The sequence below is a fragment of the Macaca fascicularis genome, chromosome 7, assembly GCF_037993035.2.
Source record: "Macaca fascicularis isolate 582-1 chromosome 7, T2T-MFA8v1.1".
Taxonomy (NCBI): Eukaryota; Metazoa; Chordata; class Mammalia; order Primates; family Cercopithecidae; genus Macaca; species Macaca fascicularis.
Genome location: NC_088381.1, coordinates 129,821,733 through 129,845,280, shown reverse-complemented (window position 1 = coordinate 129,845,280; position 23,548 = coordinate 129,821,733). Strand labels below are relative to the sequence as shown.

Below are 23,548 nucleotides of genomic sequence, written 5' to 3'. Positions count from 1 at the left end.
ACACTCTACTGATAACCAAAGATAAAGACAAAATCTTGAAAGCTGCAAGTGAAAGAAACATATATTACATGCAGAAAAATAAAGGAAAGTATTATAGCAAGCCATAAGATAGTGAAATGGCAATCTTAAAGTGCTGAAAGAAACTGTCAACCAACATTCTATACCTAGCTAAAATATTTTTCAAATAATTGAGAAAATTTTTCAAACAAAAGCTGACATAATTGATTAGCAGCATATATACAGTATGAGAAATGTTAAAATGAAGAATGTTTCAAATTGAATAAATGAAGGTAATAAATAAAGATACCTAAAATATTTTTAAATATAGATGTCAAGCATTTTTCAAAGAAAAGTTAGGATAATTCATTAGCGGCATATGTTCATGTGGCCTAAATGAGGTAAATATAATATTTTTATCTTTTTAAATTTGGTTTGGTTTTGAGGAGGGGTTTTTTAAAATGATTTTTAGAGATGAGGTCTCACTCTGTCACCTAGACTGGAGTGCAGTGGCACAATCACAGTTCACTGCAGCCTTAAACTCCTGGGCTCAAGCAATCGTCCCACCTCAGACTTTTTTTGTCTTATTTTAACCATTCTAAGAGATAACCAATAGTCTAGGGCAAAGCAGTATCAGTGTATTATATGTTTATTCCACGTATAAGAGTAAAATATATGACATCAATAAAACAAAGGATAAGCAGGAAGAATTGAGAGTATACTGTAGCAACATCATCAAACTATGCATGAAACAGCACAGTATTATTTCAAGATAGACTGAAGTTAACTAAAGATCCTTGCATTAGGGATCCTAGGATGGACATTAAGCCTTTTTTAACACAAGCCCAGAGTCGATATATAATGAAATCATAAAAATACTCAATACAAAGAAAGCAGAAAAATTAGGATAAAAGAAACAAAGAACAGATGGAACAAACAGAAATGAATCTAGCAAGAAGACAGATTTTATTTCAGCAATATCAATAATTATATTAAATACAAATAGTTAAAACACATCAATTAAAAGTGGAAGCTTGTCGTATTGGATTATAAAGTAAGACCCAATTATATGCTATGTACTAGAAACCCACCATATAAAATAGGTTTAAAGTTAAAGAATGGAAAAGAATATATCATGTCAACACTAATCAAAAGAAAGTTGGAGGAGCTGTATTAATATCAAAGTAGAGTTTAGGATAATAAACATTACCAGAGGTAAAAATGGTACATTACATAATGACAAAGAGGTCAATTCACCAAGAAGATACATATTTCTTATATGTGTACATAACAGAGCTTCAAACTACACAAAGCAAAAACTGATAGAAATAAAAAAAAGAAATAGCCAAATCCACAATCAGAGTTACAGACTTCAATACTCCTCCCTTACTGATAAACAGAACAAAATCAGTAGGCTAAAAAAGAAAAAAATCAAGAGACAAAATAAGTATTAGAAAATCTGAAAAATAGCCTCAAAAAACTTGTAAATTATAGAATACTCTCTCCAGTAACAGAATATGCAATCTTTTCAAGTGCACATGAAATATTTGACAATTCAGGACAGGGTAATAAAACAAACCTTAATTAAATTTTAAAAACTAAAATAATAGAAAGTATGTGCTCAAGTCATAATGGAATAAAACTAGAAATCAACAACAGAAAAATATATACAATATTCCTGATATCTGGAACTTAGCCAACATACTTTTACATAACCAATGTAGTAAAGAGGAGTAACAAAGGAAATTAGAAAATATTTTATTTTTAATCAAATTAAAATAAAAACAAAATACATTAATACTTATTAGATACAGCTAAAGCATTGCTGAGAGGGAAAATTATACATCCATAATAGAAAATAAGAAAGAACAAATTATTCCCAAAGCAAGAAAATAATAACAAACTAATGAAATTAAGAACAGAAAAACAATAGAGATAAATTAATTAAACCAAAATTGAGATGCTTGGAAAAAACAAGATAGGTAGGTGGCTAGACAAATAATCCTCTGGCCAGACAGATCAACAACAAAAAAAGAAAAAAATTACCAACATCAGGAAATAAAGGGAGAAATTACTATGAATCCTAACAACATTTAAAAAGTAGTAATTAACTACTATGTCCATAACTTCAACAACATAGATGAAATGAAAAAATTTGAAAAACTCAAAGTGCCAAAAAATCACTTAAGAAAAAAACAAATAACTAGGTTCCTCTTATACCTGTTAAATAAATTGAGTTTGTGTTTCAAAACCTTCCTACAAAGAAAATGCCAGGCTCAGAAGGCTTCATTGAAAAATTCTAGCAAACATTAAAAAATAATAATTGTACACAAGTTTTTCCAGTCTATAGAAAAGGAAAAACACTTCACAACTCATTTCATAAAGTCAACATTACCCAGAACCAAAGATATGGCAAGAAAACTACAAAACAATATCCCTAATAAAAATAAATGGAAAAAAATATTTAGCAAAGACTAAAAAATCAAATCCAGTAATACACTAAAGGAATACCATAACACGACCCAGTGGATTTTATCCAAGCTATGCAAAACTGGCTCAACTTTCAAAACACAGTGTAATTTATTTGAACATACTAAACAACAAAAATCATATGATCATCTCAATAGATGTGAAACAGCATTTGACAGAATTTAACATCCTTTTTTGATAAAAACTCTCAGGAAGCTAGAATACAAGGGAACTTCTTCACCATAATAAAGAGCATCTACAGAAGCCTGCACCTAACTACTGAGTATAAGAGTGAAAGACTGAAGGATTTAACACTGTTTAAGATTGAGGCAAGAATATTCACTCTCACCAGTCTTATTTAACATGATAATAGAAGCCCTATCCAGTGTAATCAGTCAAGAAAAAGAAATAATAGACATTGATATTGGAAATAAATAAAACTAGAGACAACCAAAATGTTCCTCAACTGATCAATCAACAAACTAGTGCATTCATTCAACGGAATACGGTTCAGCAATTAAAAAGGGAAAACTACTGAAACACACACCATGGATGAATCTCAAACACGTTATGACAGGTGAAAGAAGCTGGACTCAAAAGACGACAAACTGTATAATTCCATTTATATGACATTCTGAAAAAGATAAAACAGGAGAGGCTAAAAATGTATCCACACGTGTCTGGGGCTGGAGTAGGGAAAGGACTGACTAAAAACAAATGTAGGAGAATTTTCTGACATAACAAAACCATTTTATACTTTGGTTGTGGTGGTTACAAGACCGTGTCTATTTGTCAAAAAGCATAGAACTATATACTAAGGATGAATTTTATTATAGTAAATTATACCTTTAAAAAGGAAAAAAAGAGAGAATATGTGTATGTGTAAATGTTAGAATGAGACTGCCTGAGCTCTGCTTCTTCCTATAATAAATGTGGATATTGGACAGATTATCAAACTCTCTCGCCATCAATTTTCTCAACTGTAAAGTGAGAATAATAATAGCATCTACCTCTTAATGTTGTTAGCTTTCCTTGGTGCTATTCCATTGTTATTATTTAATCTCTCACCCAACACTGTGCTCATTGTTAAGAAAACACAAATGAATCTATGGCATGGTCCCTGACTTCCTGGAGGCTCCAATCTAGTGAATAAGCATCTCTGGAAGGGCCAAATGAACACAATTGTTTTACTGCCATTAGATTTTACAATTACAAAAATTAGCAAAATTTGCGGTATGCCAAATTCACATCAATTTCAAATATAGTTCAACCTTTTCAAGAATGTTCTAAAATAGGAACCAAAATTTCAACTCAAATCTAAGAAATTCTACTGCTGGCCCAGATATTTCTAGAATATCTCTATAGACAATTTTAAAAGACTCAAAATTGCAATTATCTATAGCTTCTCAGGTTCAGAAAGAATATCAACCTACCTCATTTTCACCAATTTATTCTAGCATTTCAATGTTACCTTAATTTGAATAAAAGTATCAAGAAAGCATGAGAAGAATATGAAATTGTGTTTCCTTATATGCCAAGACTTTATATATCTGAATAAAACTTTTCCCTAAAAAGACAAAGCTAATAGGAATCATGGAAAATGAATGAAGGGACTATGAGGTATTCCAGAAAAGTCTGCTCTCTCCAACAAGAGGGACATTAATAACTTTGTCTTTAGATCACATAAATGACTCACCAATCTGTGTGACTTATATGTGCATTACAACTACACACCGTGCACACATACCCAAATCCCTTCTGTGAATATCATTTACCTCTGTCCCTTAACCAGGTGGAATGTCCTTACTTCAAGGTTAGAGTATTAGAGGCATGAGAAATTCATGCTGGAACATACCACAGCTACTTTTAGAGAGTCAATTACATTTTTATCATATTCAATATATATTTATTGAAGGCCCAATATGTGCTCAGTTCTCACAGCATAAATCTTTATCGGCAGTTTTTATTAAATGTGTCCTTACCATTCAGAGCTAAAAGAAAATCAAGCTATTCTTATTTCAAAGATTTCCTATCCACTGTCATCTCACATCACGTCTCAGTGAAACACTGTGAGAAGTGTTCTTGGAGTGTTATCAACTAAAAATTCTGCAATAAGTATGGCTTTTTGCACAGGATTTCACACTGAATAATATAGTAACATCTAGAAATTCCTAACCTAGAAGAAAAAAAGAACATTTTACAAGATATTTTTAAAAGCATGACATGTGCACAAGGGGCTTCTCAAACAGAATCCACAGACTCGTTTTCACCATTTCACTTGCTCAGAACTATTGTTTTGAAATATGGAACTCCCAAACTTGGATCTTCCAAAGTTTTATATATTGAAAATATTCCTAAGGATTATATCTCTCAATCAGAAGCCAGTATGTGGGAAGGTAAAAGAGAGAGAAAAATAAAATCCACATGATAACTAAAAACAAGTCAAAATAAAATAAGTAGAAATACTCTTTGGAGGAACGCAGAGAAAATGATGACTGGCTAGCTTACCTTGCTTTTTTCCATTAACAGTTTCTAAAGTACCAGGGAGCTGGCTGTCAAAGCCATGTTGAAGGCCACTTCTTTGCTTTTCAAGGTGATGCTCTTCCTCCGCAATAGAAGAAAGCACATGTGGTGACTTGTGGTCATCACTGGCCCGATTGGGCCACTGGGACATTGTGGAACATGAGTCCTTTGCATGTTGGCTAAGCCTGGGGCTTGAATTTTGGGCAGAGTCCTGCAAATCACTATTACAACATGAGAAATGATCCACTTCAAGAAACAAGGAATTTGCATCCTCTTGACTCCAATCATTGTCTTGTTCTTCATCTTCAAAGTATGTTTCCTGAATCTGAATATTATCTAAGTCCTGATCTAGTTTGTCACTCAATTTAGAGTCTTGTTTGCTTACGTTAACCAGCGAAGCAGATAACATATCTCCTGCTTGCTGGAGAGCTTCATAAACCCGAGATATCCAGGAAGAGAAAGGCTGGAAGAAGTTCTGAGCATCCTGAGACGCCATGGCCAACACCATGGCCAGCTATCTGATGTCTACAGTGTCCACTTGTTCAGTTCCTTCAGTGCTCTGGATTGAATGTGAACTATAGAATAAGCATGTTGAGAAATTAATTTGGAGGTCTCTTAATGGCTGTGAATATTTCACTCTCAAAACTTCCAGCTGAAACAGAGGAAAGAAATACTTACACCTGTTAAAGTTACAACCTCAGACCCATCACCAGATACCTACAGACAATGTCAAACAGCATTTGGACACGAAAAGGGATCATCATGGAAATCTTAAAATAGTTAAATAAAAATGACTGTGAAAGCCTAGATGTAGATTATTTCAGTGCCTATTCACCTCCACAGCCATGTGGAAAACTTCCATTAGCAGTAATGGGTTCTGATCATGTGGACTGAGAGAAGTCTATCCCCATAGACCATCCTTAATAGTGTGAAAAGGATAAATGAATCTTCATTAAGATCCAGTTTGGTATGACATTTCAAAACACAAAAAAGGTCGGATGTTTCACCTACAAACCTGCAGATCCCAGAGAGCTGACTAATAAGCACCTCTGCTTTATGACACTAAAGTTTGTACTTTCAAAGGAAGTATGTGACTGGAATTAAAAAGCTTTAAACAAATCTTAAAATAGGATTTTATATTTTTATGCAATCTCTAGAAATCATATCTATTCTTGGGGAGCAATCGCTGAAAAACCGAGGGTGGCAAATGGATTATCTAGCTTACTGGAGACATGTCCCTGGAATCTCATTGCTTTTGTCTATGTTCCAACCTCCCAGAGATAGATAGCCCTCCACAACCTTTGAGACTCCTAAGACACACTTCATCCCACAAGATTTACAACCTGAAGGAAGCAGCTCCTGGATATCAACAAAACCACAGGACACTATGAAGACTCTAGAGCTAAATATTTATACTTTTACACGTATACGTTCATACAATGTATACATACGCTTATGTGTGTATATTATGTGTGTGTATATCTTATTGCTATTACAGTGCTCATCAACAGCTCAAGATGAATGTTACAAATGACTACAGGGCCTAACTCACTACTTAAACTTAATTACCCAATATCTTGTATAGCAATAACTTCCTTTTAACTAAATCTACTAGCTATCCCTTAGTCTCTTGACCTCAGCCACTGCATGTGATATGACTACTTACATTCTAAAAATTTTTTATTAGCCATTCATGGATGCATTGACTTATTCAATAAACAAATATTGATTATCTATTAAATGCTGGCACAATGCCAGGGATAAGGTAATCCTGAGGGCTTTGTCTCCATAGAGCCCACATCTCAGTTAAAGGGAAACTGAGCTCTCCACATTCCCCCCTTAGGCTGAATAATTCATGTGTTGCTTTTTCAGGCTCCTCCTTGTCTTCCCACCACCTACATGTATACAACCAAATCTTGTCCTATGGCTTCCCTTCCCTGTTATATTCACCAGCTGCAAGAGTAGGCCATCCCTACATTTCAATTAACACCTTTTTGAAACTCCAAAATATACTTCTCCAGCCTTTGCTCAATTTTTCTTTCCAGACTTATATCTGTGACTGTCAAAGCCAGTGATTCTCAAACTCTGGTATGTCAGAAACACCTAGTGAGCTAATAAAGAACACAAAGGCCGAGGCTGGTTGAAGGCAAAGGACCTAATCTGAACATTTAGATTTTTGGCAAGTACTCCAGGTAAGTCTGACACCCACGGAAGTTTGAGAAACACTGATAGACTTGGATGTCTCACTAAAATCTCAAATTCAGCTCATCCAAACCTAGTGTATCACTTTGCTACAAGCGTTCATCACTCTAGACTCACAACATGGGTGATTGTGAATTTCTCTCTTCAACACTCCCTTCTTCCTTTCCAAATTCTGTTAGATTTTGGTCTCCAAAAATTCTCTTTCATCATGTTTTGTACAGTTATCACATTTCCCATACTCTAGTTCCCTCAGATACTACATACCTAGTTCGCTTCATACTCTATTCTTACCCAGACTCAATTCATTCTGTTCGCTCACCATAACCTGATTTTATATAAGGTTACGCCTGTCTCCTCCTCTAGAATGGAGGCTCCTTGGATGGCAGGAATTGTCTGTTTTGTTCTCTATTTTATCCCCAGCACCTAGAAGTGTGCTGAGCACATAGTGAATTCTCAATAACAAATTCTATTAAAAATCATGCATAAAACAACCCCTAGCATATATTAGGTACTCAGTAAATTTGTTAAGTTAATGGATAAATCCTATCCAGAAGTGTTAAAAAGATGTTAAAGAATGTTATCACATAAGTCCCCTGCAGAGTAACAACAGTAAAGATCCTTTTACCATTTGTTCCATCCCATTTCACCACCCAAAGTTTTTTGTTTTTTGTTTTTTGTTTTTCTCTGCAAGTATTTTGCATGAGTTACTAAGCTTCAGCACATTACAGATTTACAAGGTTCTCTCTGAGATTTCAGTGACTTTAGTTTCCACAGCCGTCTTTTTGGTACCTGAAACATTTTAAGCCAGAAATGACATGTTTTCCTTAATCATCCTTCCATCATTCTATTACACACAAAAAAAACTTTGTGTTTTGTTGTTGTTGTTTTTCTGAATTTTTTTATTTTTTTATCTAAGTTCTGGGATACATGTGCAGACGTGCAGGTTTGTTATGTACGTATACATGTGCCATGGTGATTTTACTGCATCTATCAACCTGTCATCTAGGTTTTAAGCTCCGCATGCATTAGATATTTGTCCTAATGTTCTCCCTCCCCTCGCCCCCCACACCCCAACAGGCCCTGGTGTGTGATGTTCCCCTTCCTGTGTCCATGTGTTCTCATTGTTCAACTCCCACTTTTGAGTGAGGACATGCAGTGTTTGGTAGAAAACTTTGTTTTCATATGCAACCCAAAATCTCTGAATTTGAGCCAGCATCTTCTTGTCCAAATCTTCAAATTAGTACAGCCCATATTCTTGGCCTCATATCCCCTTGGTTTCTATAATCTCTGTTCATCAAAATGAAAATGAAAAAATTCATTTTTTAAAAAAATTGACAGTTCATCAAAATGGCAATTTTTGTAAAAAATGATTTTTGATCAGTCTCCTAGTTTTAAAGAAAAAAGTCATTATGGTTCCCTATTACTTACACTGCAAAGTTTGAGCACTGGTGCTGTCAAAATCACTACTCATTTATGTTTGTTGATACAGTGTTCTTTTTTTAATTAATTTGAATGCTTCCAACTCAATATAATCTTCACCTCTCCCTGTTGTTTACAATCCACTTGCTTCACTCATTTCTATGTGGCCTGCCCGACCCCTGGATGCATTTGAATTTCCAAGTCATACCCTATAGGATAAAGTTCAAATTCTTTACTATGGCATACAAGAGGAGAAATGCTCAAATAATAAAAATAATAATAATAATAATTAAGTCAAATAATAATAATCAAATAATAGTAATAGTAATAAATAATGATCAGCACCATCCAACTGGGCTTAGTGCTGGGGAGATCCTAAAGGCTTCCTGCAAAGTGTAAACACTTTAATTGCTGAAACACTGGGTCTGAGGAGGTCTAGAAGTGCAAAAGGACACTGGAAGGGGCTTCAGATCAGTGGCTATTTATCAACCAGCTTGGAACTAATTTCAGGACAACAGCAACTCACGGAGCTCCACCTTTTATCCTCACTGAATACCTAGCTGTGTCTGAGCTGTCCCCAATAATGCTGCCACACCATGACAACTCAGCCTTTCCTTACCACTCCTCGCTGTAAAGTCCTATGCGCCAGTCTCACTGACACACTAAGCATTTTCCAAAGTGACTATGCTCTTTCCTGACTTTTGTTTGTTTTGCCCAGGATGACTTCCCTCCCTAAACTGCCTGATACTCATTTTTTATGAGGAAATGTTTATTGCTTCCTCTGTCAACTTTTCATCTACAATCAAAAGTGTGGACTCAGAGTGCTCTGAATGTGTCTTTATTATATAATGTTTCCCACGATACGATGAATATTTGTCAGTCTTCCTCTTCCAATGGACTGGGAATCCACAAGTGCTAGGGCTATGCTTATATGCTATAGCTCCAGAATCTACACAGGGCAGGGGCTCTGCATGTTCCATGAATGAGTGAGTGAATGAATGAATGAATGAATGAACGAACAAACAAAGTTACTAGTGAAAATATTTAAAGCTAAGTAAACCTGATTCCTTTTGATTTATCCATCTCTAAAGTGGCATTAACGCACTAGATGACTTCTAACACTTCCATTCTGCTCTGAAACCCAAGAATTTGCCATTGCGTACCACAGAATATTGTAATATTGAGGCCGGATACAACCAGAAGCAAGATGCCTTTTCATGGAATAGTTCTGTACTTTTTTTTGTCAATAACCATTGTTAGATGATCCCAGAATAATTGGAAAGAAGTAAAATCTCAGTCTCTATATAAAAGAGTGTCCAGTTGTTATATTCTAAAGTACTCAAAAAGGAAGGAAATCTGCAGCTAGAATCTGAAAAACTACCTAGTTAGCAACACCAGAGACCTTTCGTTTTATACTAAATCAGTTTAAAACCAAAGAGGCCCAGCACTGGCAGGGTAACCATGGAAATATCTTTGTGGCTTAGGTATATTTCAACTTCATTGGTAGGGCACACCAAGGATAATAATGCCAGATATATACTGTATGCTACTTCTTTGGTGGCTTTCTTACAGCTAACGAGAAGATAAAGTGGCTTCTGGTGTTTTAGAAAACACACACACACACACACAAAATAGAAAAAACATCCAGTTCCCTGGATTAGAAGGAAAAATACATTTAAGGTCTTGTCATATCTGAGAAGACTCATTATTACAATTGAAATGGTTCATGATATCTCATTATTATGGAAGTATACAATGAGACAACAAAAAAGATTGTGTGTGTGTGTGTGTGTGTGTGTGTGTGTGTGTGTGTGTGTGTGTTTAACATACAAGCTTCTATCACAAACAAGACCTGGGAAGATTTACAAAGTATTGAAGTACTCAGAATAAACTGGCAATCTAAGAAAGAATTAGTAGCAATTGATAAAGATTTTTAAAAGCCATAAATAAATATATTCTTAAAGGCTACTTTTTAAAAATCTTGGTTTAATTAGAATTCTATTTTAATTAAGATCATTTTGTACATAGGAAATGACAAAGCAGTAAATATTAAAGAGTTGTGTTTCTGTAGAAAGAAAAACTATCAAATTCTTGAGCCATATGTTTTATCGAACATTTTGATTGTTCTCACCAAAGCTAACTGTGAACAGCAAAGAGGTATGCCATCCCAGAATAACAATGCTCATAGTCCTTGACGGGCTGTTAAATCTTTCCAATCCCATTTTCTATCTGATGGTGTTGCTTGCAGGGTGGGGGGACAGCTATGACCTAAGAAGAAATACCAGATTCTAGAAGCTGTGCCTTAAAAATCTATGTTACTTTGGTGAAAGCTAAAGTGGAAGCCTGTATGCCTGTGTGATTTTCAAAGGATTATCAACTAACTCCTGGAGAGAGTCAGACACATTCTGAGAGACAAGAACATGTTTCCAATAATACAGTCCCCAGGTAACCCAACATCAAATCAAAATTTTATACAAGTTCATCTACTGAAGTGTGCTGATGTTCATCATTTTTTGAAGGAGAAATCACTTGGAAAAATACACTCTTCTCATTCTTCACCAACACTCATAGGTCAGTCACAAGTAAAAGTCAAGAACCATGGGTTTATTTCAAGTGTCTTCTCATAGCTGTCAGTTAACTTTCTTGTGTCACCTATAAAACATTGGTTATTTATTATTGACTTACTAGAAGAGTCATAAAGCTAATTATTTTTATGACAATTATCATGCCTTTTGGAGAAAGACATTTTGCATAGACCTGGTATAAATAAGAAAGCTTAGGAAGATGAATAATGCATGGAGTCAAAATAAGAACTATAAAATAGGCTGCAATTCATCCTTAATATGATTCAGAGGAGTCTACAGGTGTTTTCCATTAAGAGGAAATTTCTTATGTGGGTTGGAATATGTGTCATTGAAATGAAGTATCTTCTACAGCATTTGTCCAAAATGTATTCTAAATGTTGGCATCTCAACAAATATAAAAAGGGACTACTGAGGACTCTTTATGGTAACAATATGGATACAGTACAGCCATATTGTCACTGCCGGAGCATGAGCAATCCAATAGGCCTTTTTACACTGGACATCAGGGAGGCAGTTAATATAAAATGAAAAGTGAAGCTGCCCTATAATCAAAATATACTTTCATTGTTAGACACAGAAAAATGAGACAATATAAAGGAAAGACATATTAATAGCTTTAGAATCACACAAAATAAGACTGTCTTGGGTCTGCTTCTCACTTGCTCCACAGCACAAGGCAAATCACACTAGTGAGTGCATCTAAATGTTCTCATCTAGGAGGATGAGATCCTAATAGGATCTCAGGAAAATCACTACTCCCTGTCTTCCAACTCACCATGGAAATCAAATTAGACAATATTTTTTGTTGGTTGGTTGTTTTTTGTTGTTGTTTTTGTTGTTTGTTTGTTTTTGAGGTGGAGTCTCACTCTGTCGCAGTGCAGTGGCATGATCTCGGCTCACTGCAACCACCACCTTCCGGGTCCAAGCAATTCTGCCCCCTCAGCCTCCCAAGTAGCTGGGATTATAGGCGCCCACCACCACGCCCGGCTAATTTTTGTATTTTTAGTAGAGACAGGGTTTTGCCATGTTGGCCAGGCTGGTCTCAAACTCCTGACCTCAGGTGATCCGCCCGCCTCAGCCTCCCAAAGTGCTGGGATTACATAGACAATGTTTAAGCACCTATAACAGAGCCCAGTATTAACAGGCACTCAACATCAGGTATTCAATATTAATCCCAAATTCATGATATTTCAAAAGGTAAAAATATATTAAACTCTTATCATCTTTCCCTAATGAGTTAATACCATGGGGAAAAAATGGTACTATCAATATATCAAGCATTTTCCAAACACTGTATAGTACACAATACTTTTTGACAACTTATATGAATAAAAACTCTTTGTGGAAAACATTGGCCTTCCCATTTTACAGTTGAAAAAACTGAGGCTCAGAAAGGGTAAGTGACTTGCCCTAGGTTTATATCTATAACACAGGTGGAACTGGTATCTATAACACAGGTGGAACTGGTATTTCCATCCTCCTTTGTTGAATTCCAAATTCTTACTTTAACCATTACTCCAAATCTTTTAAAAAATTGCAATTAGATAGTAAAGAAATTAGAAATAAAAAAGGTAAAGTGATTTTCCTAAGTGGCAAGCGTGGGGTTCAAATCCAGGTTTGTCTAGCTCTAAAGTTTATTCTGTTTCTAGTACACCACAGTTGCCTGTTTCACTGATGGAATGCTTTAAAAAATGTAAAATGTCACAGTTACTTTTAAAAATAAGCATAATGAAGTTTAAAAAGATTATAAACTTATGCTTAAGTCAAGTAAGGGTTAAATTTAAATGTATTTTTAAACTCTACCCAACAAATAGCTTTGGAGCATGATGATCTCAAACGAACTAGGACTGGCTCAATAAAAGTTTTACATTGCTCAAGGTTTATAACATTATAGCAATAGCACATTGTAAGTATTCCTTAGATTTCATAAGCCCATTGAGTATTTTTGAGTATTTATTATATCCAAGGCAGAGATTTAAACATGCTCTGCAAATACTCAGTGGTTATATAAACACATAAGGTCTTCAGTATCTCCAGAGGGACTATTTAACATGGCTTTAATGACACAGTATTTTTAAAGAGACTATCACCCCTCTTGCACAGAAATCCATTTTCAGATACACATATAATAAAATTTTTATGAAAAAAGAATGAATTCTATTTAACTACACTTGCCCTTTTAAAACTCCAACCAAAATGAGGAAGAATCTTATCATCATCCAGTCTACAGCAATCACTACAGACCTTTTCCAAAAGGGCATCTGTGCTCCAGGGCCATCGGCGCACATCTACTGGCCCCCAGTAGAGGAGATTCTGAAATCTCAAATAACATCCACAGTATGAAGCAACATAATTAGGAGGTAATGTAATAAAATTGAAGAAGGCAAAATGCAGACACAATTAATAAGAATTACTTCCAGACTATAAGATATACCAGATTACTCATTTTTGTCCCCAAAGCACAGATGGAAACATCATTTGTATCACTTGAAAAGGCACTAGGCTCAAAAGTAGGTCAAAACTGATGGAACTAAGGTCACTGTAACCCTCTTGAGATAGATTTTAAAATATTCTAAATATCAGCAATCATTTAGTGTTTAAGTTTTTTTTTTTTTTACTAATTATAATAGTAATATTAGCCTTATAAAAATTTGGTTAAAAAAAAAAAAGGAAAAAAATCATTCACAATCCCTCCACCTTCACACAACTCCAATTATTTTTGCACATTTCTTCTATCGTTTTCCTTGTAATTTGCACAGTTATCCTCAGGTTATATAGAAAACTAATAATTACCTTTGACAACTCTTTCTCCTTCAGAATTTATTACCAAGGCCTACCCATTCTTTCATCTAAATAACTCTGAACTCTATGGCCTTCTGCCACCTAAACAGGTAATACTTGAGTCCAAGTCACCATTATTTCCCAACTGAACCATTTCAACAGCCTCTTAAATGACCCCGTTGCATTCACTCCTACCCCATTTCCACAAAATGAACTTTGTGATTTTTCTAAGATGCATATTTGATCACGTCATTCAGTGTTTAAAATGGCTTCCCATTACACTTATGACAAAGTTCAAAATTCACAGGACTCAGAAGGCCATGCCTGGTTGGCTCCATCTTGTCTTTAAGCACTATTTGCTCTCTATGCTGGGGCATCTCACCTCCTCCTTTTAGTTGCTGACTTCACCAGGCTCCTCTCACAGGCTGAGAAAGCTCTTCTCCCTCCAGGATCCCCGACCCTGACAGTGCCCATCCATCTCCTTTCAGGTCCCACGTTACACTTCACTTTTCACAATGTTTTCCCCCCGCCATAATCCATACTAAATGATGTCACTGAAATATTCTCTCATAACACCTCTTATTTCTTATTAACACTTACTATAATTGTAGCTTATTGATGAATTATAAAATTATTTCTTTTTAATATCTGTCTTTCTCACTAAACAAGAAGTTCTATGAGATCAGGGAGTAGGTTAATTGTTGTCTTTGCCATGCTGTCGGCATCAAGCAGAGTAACTGACTACCATAGAACAGGCCATCAATATCTTTGAATATTTGAATACATAGCTCCACATATATAAACATACACAAATATTACATATTGCTTCTTTCAGTTAACATTTTTAACACATTTTACATGTTTCTACAGTATTTTATGTTTATCATTTTAAATGATTTAATATTTTAAAAACTAGATTTTCAATTAGGGCCTCAATATATTTTCCCAAATTCAAATCTATGAAAGTACTTGTTCTAATAATAATATTCAATCCTTTACATTTCAAGAAAAAATATCCAGTATTCACCATCAGAATGAGAATGTCTATAAATTGTATTCATTCAGACATCATAAATTTGGTATTTATTAGTCTTTTGATCGGAGCAAAGCTAAAGCTTACTTCTGTATTTTCTATTTTAAAAACTCTATAGCTGGTTAAACAACTTAATAATAAATAACAATAATAATCAGGTGTCTGTTTACCTTATAATTACTCTTTTTTTTCATTAAGAGATTAGGAGAGACAGTGGAATGACACTAAAATAGGTATCAGGCACCATGAGCCAGTTCCACCTTTGTACTATTTATGAACTCAAAAAATATGTTTAATATCATGGGCTTCCATTTCTTCACCTGCAAATGATAGAATTACACTTGGTAAGTTGTCAATGTTCTCTGAAAATAACATTCTAAAGCAGGATCTTGGGGAGCTCCCCTTAGCCACCTCCACTGGACTTGTTACTACTGTTGGTAGCCAATACACATATAATTCATTTTGTTTCAAACATAACTATGATATAAACAAATCACAAATTCTAGCATCTAGCAGCCATATCGAGCACACAGAAGTCACTCAAGAAATATTTATATCAAATCAATCTGAACTCAATTGAGACTGGCCTCCATAAATTAGATCTGCTTAATCAGGAGGTTAACCTCCTATAAAATCTAGGGATGGTTTTTATAAATTTTAAACTATTTGCAAAATGTCTAATGAATGAGGTTTTTCCTGGAGATCATCTTTATACCTTTTTCAGAGTCTTAAAAGGATCTCTATTTCCCAGTGTCACTTCTATAAAGGCACAGATTGCTGAAATTGGTCTGTTTCTGAAAGATACCCTACAACCAACAATTACACAACAGGTTTTAATCTGGTCCCCACTCTGGGATGAGAAAATATAAATCTTTCATCTGATGGAAGTTTTATTGATAGGCAGAAAACCATTCCATCACAAATTACTAATTCATTGCAAATATTTCTTCTAGATCCTAGGACACAGCCTGACATCCTAATTTATACTGGCCCCCTCCAATGAATGAACACATCAGCATTCATAAATTGAAAGTCCCTATCTAAATCAATGCTAACAACTGTTTGATATTTTCCTTATATTTTCTCATTTGTTTACACAAGCTTCAAACTAAACAGGTAGTAAAATTGTTCATTACTGAAGTGACTATTGCTACACATTTTATCTTCTTCATTAGTGGTTAGCAAAATGAGGTCTCCTGGGGTCCTTGATGACTGGGCTGCTAGAATAGTAATGCTAATAATATGACATTGTCAATGCTTCTGTGTCTGGCAAACATTAATAATCAGATCCTCTTGGGACTCCATCAAAAACAGCAGCCTTAATGGGATCTTTGTGGTTGCAAACATAAGTAGGTTACGTGAGTGGTACATGATGTCTCTCAGGTCTACCAAGCCAAAGTGACCCCAATCCAAGAATATTTGAAAACACTCCTTTTACATTTCCCTTTCTACTGGCAGGGAATTTCACATAAGAACTGGGAAGCACTGTTTTCTAGGCATGATAGTGGAGCCAAATGTTCTTAACTAATTCTACATACATGTGTGACCTATTTTATAGCATTATATATAGTTATACAGATTGTATCTATTCAGTTAAACCAAAATGCTAGTTATATTTCTATTTTAAGCCAACAATGCCTGTCTGTTGCTTTTTCTTCCTCTTTCTCCTTGAATCCTTCCAATTTCTTACTAAAAGACGTGGAATCTTGCTTACTGAGGAATAGCAAATACCTTGTAGTCTTCTGTTAGCATAGCTCAGTTCACATTCAACTAAGACTTACTACCATCACCCATAGTGAATAAGATTCTACTTTCTGATAGCAAAATACTAAAATTTCATGCCAAAAATAATTTTAATATAAATATGAGTCCTGCAATAGAGCAGCTAATGGAATGAAAAATCTTCCAACTGATATGAAAATGACATTTCACATTGGCTTCCATTGCTAAGCACAGTCCCACAGAAAAAAACACACTTGATTCATTTCAGCTTCTTTGGAGAAATTCTAAATGGAATTCTTGGCCTAAAATGTTATTAAAATTAATACCAGTTAGGTCTTTAACCACAAAAACAAACAGTAGGAAAAATAAAAATTTAACAGGACTCTGACATCTTTCCAACACAGACTAAAGAAGCACTGAGTGTAGCTTTAATAGGCATTAATTGTTTAGGGACAGAAGGGGGATGGAGGGATTTGGGAAGATCAAACGCAAATCTTTAAAAAACCTTTCTGTTAAACAGTCAAGGTAAAACATTGAAAGCTTCACCATACTTTCTGTAATGTCTTGTAATGCCATGATTTGGATTTTGCTTCAAGATAATTTTGAAAAGAAATGTTCAAAGGGTTAATGCCCTAAATGTAGGTTCTCTTCATCACCCTGTTCCCATCAAATGTTCTGCACTTTTGTGGAATGGCAACTATAAATTACCACTCTGTAGTCAATGCTCACTGGGGGAAAACAAAAAAGATAAGCAGTTTTTAATCACATAGCAATTTCATTCAATAAAGCTGACATTAAGCCAGGAGCAGTAGCTCACACCTATTATCCTCAGACTTTGAATGGCCAAGGTGGGAGAACTCCTTGAGGCCAGGAATTTGAGACCAGCCTAGGCAACATACTGAGACCCCCATCTCTAGAAAAAATAGAAAAATTAACTTGGTGTGGTAGCTTGCCACTGAAGTCCAAGCTACTTAGGAAACTGAGGCTGAAGGATTGCTTGAGCCCAGTAAGTTGAGATGACAGTGAGCTATGATCATACCACTGCACTCTAGCCTGGATGACATAGAAAGATCCTATCTCTAAAAACAAAAACAAAAACAAAAAACCTGAAATTATTTGTTCAAAAGTATCAAGAACTGTTTAGGAGATCCAGAGTAGAAAAACTGTAAGAAAATAAGATTCAAAATGTTTTTCAAATTTCTAAATTCACACACTTCAAATAATACCTGTCATCTTTTCATTAAACTTCAATCAAAGAGTCTGAAATAACACAAGCTTGCCATTATTATGAGAGCTTTTATGAATAAGGTATTTGCTCCTCAAGTAGGCTTTAGAGGAAAACATATATTTTTAATGGAAGTGTATAAACACAGACATGCTCTTTCTTTTACTTTAATCTGTCAGGCTAAGGAAAGTAATGAAATTGTAAACCTATTACTCCAATAACTGGTTTAAAACTGATTACTCTAATAGCTAGTCAAGCATATAAACTCATAGACACCCACTTCAATGCAGAAACAGTCACCTCTACTAATTTATTCTACCCAAACAACACAAAAATCTCTTTTCCTTGCTTCCCACCCATCAACTAATTATGATTTTAATTTAAGGCATATATCTCTTTAAAGTGGAATAAACATTAGGGTCTTGCTGACAAGAGAAGCATAAAACCCCAATATTCCTCTGACAAATGTAACTTTTACCACCTATGGTATCCTCCAGACAGGATATATCTTGGAGAGAGATTTCTCTGGAAGATGCCATCGAGAGAACAGCTGTTGTTAATGATGCCAGTCTTTAGCATGTGCAGACAAGCACACAAACTTGAAACTTACAAAAAATGTCTTCATCTATAATTGAAAATGACATATTTATCTCCACTACATCAAAAATCCTTCAACACTTCCCATAAAGTAGGGGGAGATAGTGTCACTGTCTCCAGCAAAAAGATGTACATTTCAGGCTGCCTGAGATCATCCTGGAGACCCATTGATATGGTCTGGCTATGTCCCCACCCAAATCTCTTCTTGAACTATAGCTCCCATAATTCCCATGTGTTATGGGAGGCACCTGGTGGAAGATAACTGAATCTTGGGGGCAGTTTCCCCCATACTGTTCTTCTGGTAGTGAATAAGTCTCACAAGATCTGATGGTTTTATAAGGGGAAATTCCTTTGACTTGGCTCTCATTCTCTCTATCTTACCTGCTGCCACGTAAGACATACCTTTCACCTTTTGCCATGATTGTGAGGCCTCCCCAGTCACGTGAAACTGTGAGTTCATTAAACTTCTTTTTCTTTATAAATTACCCAGTCTCAGGTATATCTTTATCAACAGTGTGAAAACGGACTAATACACCCATGCTGCAGGACTGAAGGAAGAACTTCTATCAACCAAGAAAAAAGCATTTACTGAGTGCATCTATGTGGACTACCAAGGTTTACTGAGGGCTGTCTAGAATTCTCAGTCATAAAATTCCATGCTGTGACTATTTCAAACATAGACTGGCTCCAGAGCTTCTACTAAAAATAAGACTCAGAACTATATATGTTAAATATATATATATACACCCATATGTTACACAGTCATTGGTAAAGTGAAAAAGCATGAGGGAAATCTTCTGCAGCTTTTGAAATAGTGATGTGTGTTTAGGGAGCTCTCAAACTTAGGTGTTAAACATTTCCACAGCAATTCATACTTAAAGAGAGCTTCAGATTTGTTTTTATTACCATCCTAGCATCACAGAGGAAGCTCAAATGCCCCAAGAAGAATCTGTTTCTAAGGAAACTCACCATGCACCCTTATGTAAATAACTCAGAAAGTAGGGCTGCTCATATTCCAACTGTAAATGTGCGCAGATCTGTCAAATGACTTCTAGTTCCCTCCCAACCTCGAATCTAATGCCTCCATCTCCAGCAATCAGCTGGCTGTGTAACATGTTCATTTGCTGGGTCAAATTCTCAAGCAGGGGACAATAACCCGTGTCTAAGTTGCAAGAAAATAAATAATACAGGATGGAGATTTTAAAGGGATGTTCTCTGAGCCAGGGAAACAAGAAAATGGAGACAAGAAGGTATCATTTGGAAATGAATTGTCTTTGTTAATAATTGTTGAAGCTGTGTGATGGACATATGGGGTTCATTATATGACTTTTCTCTCTACTTTCTTGTATGTTTGAACGTTTCCATAATAAGTTTTTTAGTGAAGATTTTCTTTTCCCAACCTCCCCACCATAATATACTGAAAGAAACAAAACACAAATACGGATGGATGGAAGGTAAGATCCTATGATGGTTAATGTTATGCATCCATATGGCTAAGCCATGGCACCCATATATTTGGTCAATTGTTAGTCTGGATGTTTCTGTGATAATATTATTGTAGATGAGATTAATAATTAATTCAGTGACCTCTATGCAAAGCAGATAGACCTCCATAATGTGGGTGGGCCTCATCCAATTCACTGAAGTCCTTAATGGTACAAAAACTGACCTCCCACAAGCAAGAAGGAATTGTGCAGCAGACAGTCTTCAGACTGGAAGTGCAAAATTAGCTGTTGCTTAGATCTCCAGTCTATCAGCTCAACTTGCAGATTTTACACTTGCCAGCTTCCATGATCATATAAGCTAATTCCTTAAAATCTCTCTCTCTCTCTAAACACAACCACAAACACACACACACACACACACACACACACACACAATGTTGGTACTGTTTCTCTGGAAAAACTCTCCCTAATAGAGCTCCCTATAGCCATTACAGAATTTTCAGTTTGTCTGCCCAGCAAAGAGCAAGATGATCTCAGTCCTATCTAAAGTATATCTCCCTGTCCTGTCAATTAGTCTTTTGTTAAGCCCCTACCATGTTTATAACAATCCATAATTACTTTATTTATTTGCCTCTTTATTTTTGGTTTTGTGTTTCCCTGTCTTCGTCAAAAGCATGTAATTTCCAAAAGAGTAGGAACTACATCTCTCTTTTTCACCATTTTGTTTCCAGCACTTAGCACAATGTGTGGCATGACACAGATACACAATGAATAATGTTGAATGGATGAATAAATATTCTCAAACCAGTAATCTCTCACCTGAGTTTTTTGGAATTTGCACCCACCAAACAGGTGATGGGCCCATCTGAATTATTATAAGCCTATATATATTTTTAAAGCAAAATATAAGATTAATATCAATTCTCAATTATTTGTGCCTTAATCAAGTAACCAAAACCAGTAACTACACATTGCAATGAGATATATCAAGGCTTGTCCTGATGTTCAAATAAACTTTTACAGTTCCTCAATTTTCAAATGTTTAATATCATATATTAGGTTGAACCATATGAAACTTCTCACCTACAAAAACAGCAATTTCACAGTGCAATATAATGTAACCCATAGTGAGAGAAATGTATATTCTATGCAAATTAAGATATTAAAATCAGAAGAAAAAATACCTTGTAACTTATATTACTCACAAGTGTCCTTCCCACACTAGGGACCACCCTTCCAGTTGGGTTTTGTTTTATGTATGTCCCAGTGGAGAAGGGTGACACAATAAGTATAAAGGGGACATTTTAAGTATCCTATTATTTCAGGACAAAAAACTACAAAAGTGGAGGGCTTGGGGAATGTAGAAGATATCAGTTTTCTAAAGAGCATTCAATCCTTATTTCTAAAACAATTAGGGATTGAAAACTCAATTCTAAAACTTATTGTGCAATTCTATAGACTGTCAAAAGGTATCCCAGTGGAATTTTTTTTTTTCTTTTTGAGACAGAGTCTCACTCTGTCACCAGGCTGGAGTGCAGTGGCACAATCTCGACTCACTGCAACCTCTGCCTCCGGGTTCAAGCAATTCTCCTGCCTTAGCCTCCCGCATAGCAGGGACTACAGACGCATGCCACCACGTCCAGCTAATTTTTGTATTTTTAGTAGAGACGGGGTTTCACCATGTTGGCCAGGATGGTCTCAATCTCTTGACCTTGTGATCCACCCGCCTTGGCCTCTCAAAGTGCTGGCATTATAGGCATGAGTCACTGAGCCTGGCCAGAATTTATTTTTAATCATCTAATTAAAAAGAAAAGGAGGGGAATATGTCCTTTCCTTTATTCCAAGATATTTGATTCATTTAAGATTCATCTGAGTAGGACATGCCTAAAAGGAAGCCACTGCACAGACCTGCAGGTGAAGGAACCTAGACTCTGGGTACAGGTAAAAGAAAATTCATTGCTAAAGAAGGCAACAAAATGCCTCAGGAAAGAAGACTATGGATTGTGCTGATTTTACATTATCCTGAAAAATGCCTTTCTCTGCCTAATTCATCAATCATACTAAATATGAAGTATGAAGAAGCTGACGATGGTTATTTACAACTATAAGATGAGCACATGGCTAAATGTTCCTCTCCATCTCAAGGAGCCAAAAATAATGATAATAATAAGACCACCGCTACATCCCTATATCAAGCTACTATACTATCTATTTTTATTTTTACATCTGTTTCAGATCCTGATTCACACCATTTTACAAAATTTGTCATTATTCTTCCTTATATGGGTATAAAAGGAAAACAGAACGTTATCCAAATCATTAAGAGGATACTGAAAGATACAGAGATGGGACAGCCAGACTCTTCTGTTTGGCCAAATTCACCAAAAACTTCTAAAAGTCTCGAAATCTTGAATTTAAATTAAAGTTGGTTATAATTTGACAAACTTGAATAATCTTATAGAGTAGACAAATTTCCTAAATAACTATGTTTTATTCCCTGTGCAGAAGTCAACTGCTGGTAGTGTCACAATATATATGGGGCAGTCAGGAGGAAAGCATCATGAAGGAAAAACCTTGTTTGCTCACAAGGTAGACTGAAGCAGTGAGAGAGGGAACCAGGTGGAGAAACCGCCAGATGGATACTTTGTGTGAGCAGCAGCAAAGGGGCACTGGTCCAGTGTTAACACTCTGCTCAAGCACTTCCCTTCCTGACTTAAAAGGGGAACTTAACAATAAGCCTATCCCTTTTCATCAATGGTTCTCCACCTGGCCACACCTTTAAATCACCTGGCATTCTTTTTAAAGCTATAAGTTTGCCCTGCCACTCTCTGTTGTGATGTAATTAATTTGCAGTGAGCCTCACACTGGTAGTTTTTAAAAGCTTCCCAGAATTGAGATCCTGTGTAGTTCAACTGAGGTTACAGTTAGAAAATACCCTGACTGCTAATTACAATCTATATCATAAGTGTCTGACAAGCTTTTGTTATGTCTTTCCTTTGTAAGAATCATTATAACCCCAGTTGGGGAGTGTGGAATACCAGTGCTAGAGGAAAATTGAGAAAAGAGAATCTTGCCTCCAATTTTCATCAACCTATTTGAAAAGATTGGAAACCACTGCCAAGTGGGGCTTCCACCTTCTTCTCCTGTTATAGTGGGCCAAATGGTAGCTCCCCAAAGATATGTCCATGTCCTAATCCCTGGAATCTATGCATGTTATATTATTTGGAAAAAAAAAGAGTCTTTCATTGCACATGTTATTAAATGAAGAATCTTGGGATGAGACTAGATTCCTTGATTAACTCCAGTGACTAATGACACAGAGAAGAAGGTGATGTGAAGACAGAGGCAGAGATTGGAATGATGCAGCCACAAGCCAAAGAATGCCAAGGATGGCTGGCAGCCACAAGGAGCTAGGAGCAAGGCATGAAACAGATTCTCCCTAGAGTCTCCAGGGATTGTGGCCCTGCTGACACCTTGATTTCAGAATATGGGTCTCCAGAATTGTGCAAAAATAATTTATGTTGTTTTAAGACAATAAGTTTGTAGCTAT

The 23,548-nt window shown here is 35.7% G+C and overlaps 1 protein-coding gene across 6 annotated transcripts in view; it reads right to left on the bottom strand.

The window, feature by feature from the left end:
• The window catches only part of SYT16 (synaptotagmin 16), a 287,967-nt gene that overhangs the window by 97,140 nt on the left and 167,279 nt on the right, over window positions 1-23,548 (bottom strand). For 2 of the 6 annotated variants that reach the window (XM_073997493.1, XM_045396531.3), the window contains exon 3: window positions 4,975-5,641. The exons of the other annotated variants lie outside the window; for them this stretch is intronic. In XM_073997493.1, the coding sequence (XP_073853594.1) occupies window positions 4,975-5,497 (523 nt within the window). In that variant the 5' untranslated portion in view covers window positions 5,498-5,641. The remainder of the gene's footprint in view (window positions 1-4,974; window positions 5,642-23,548) is intronic. 6 annotated transcript variants of the gene reach the window in all.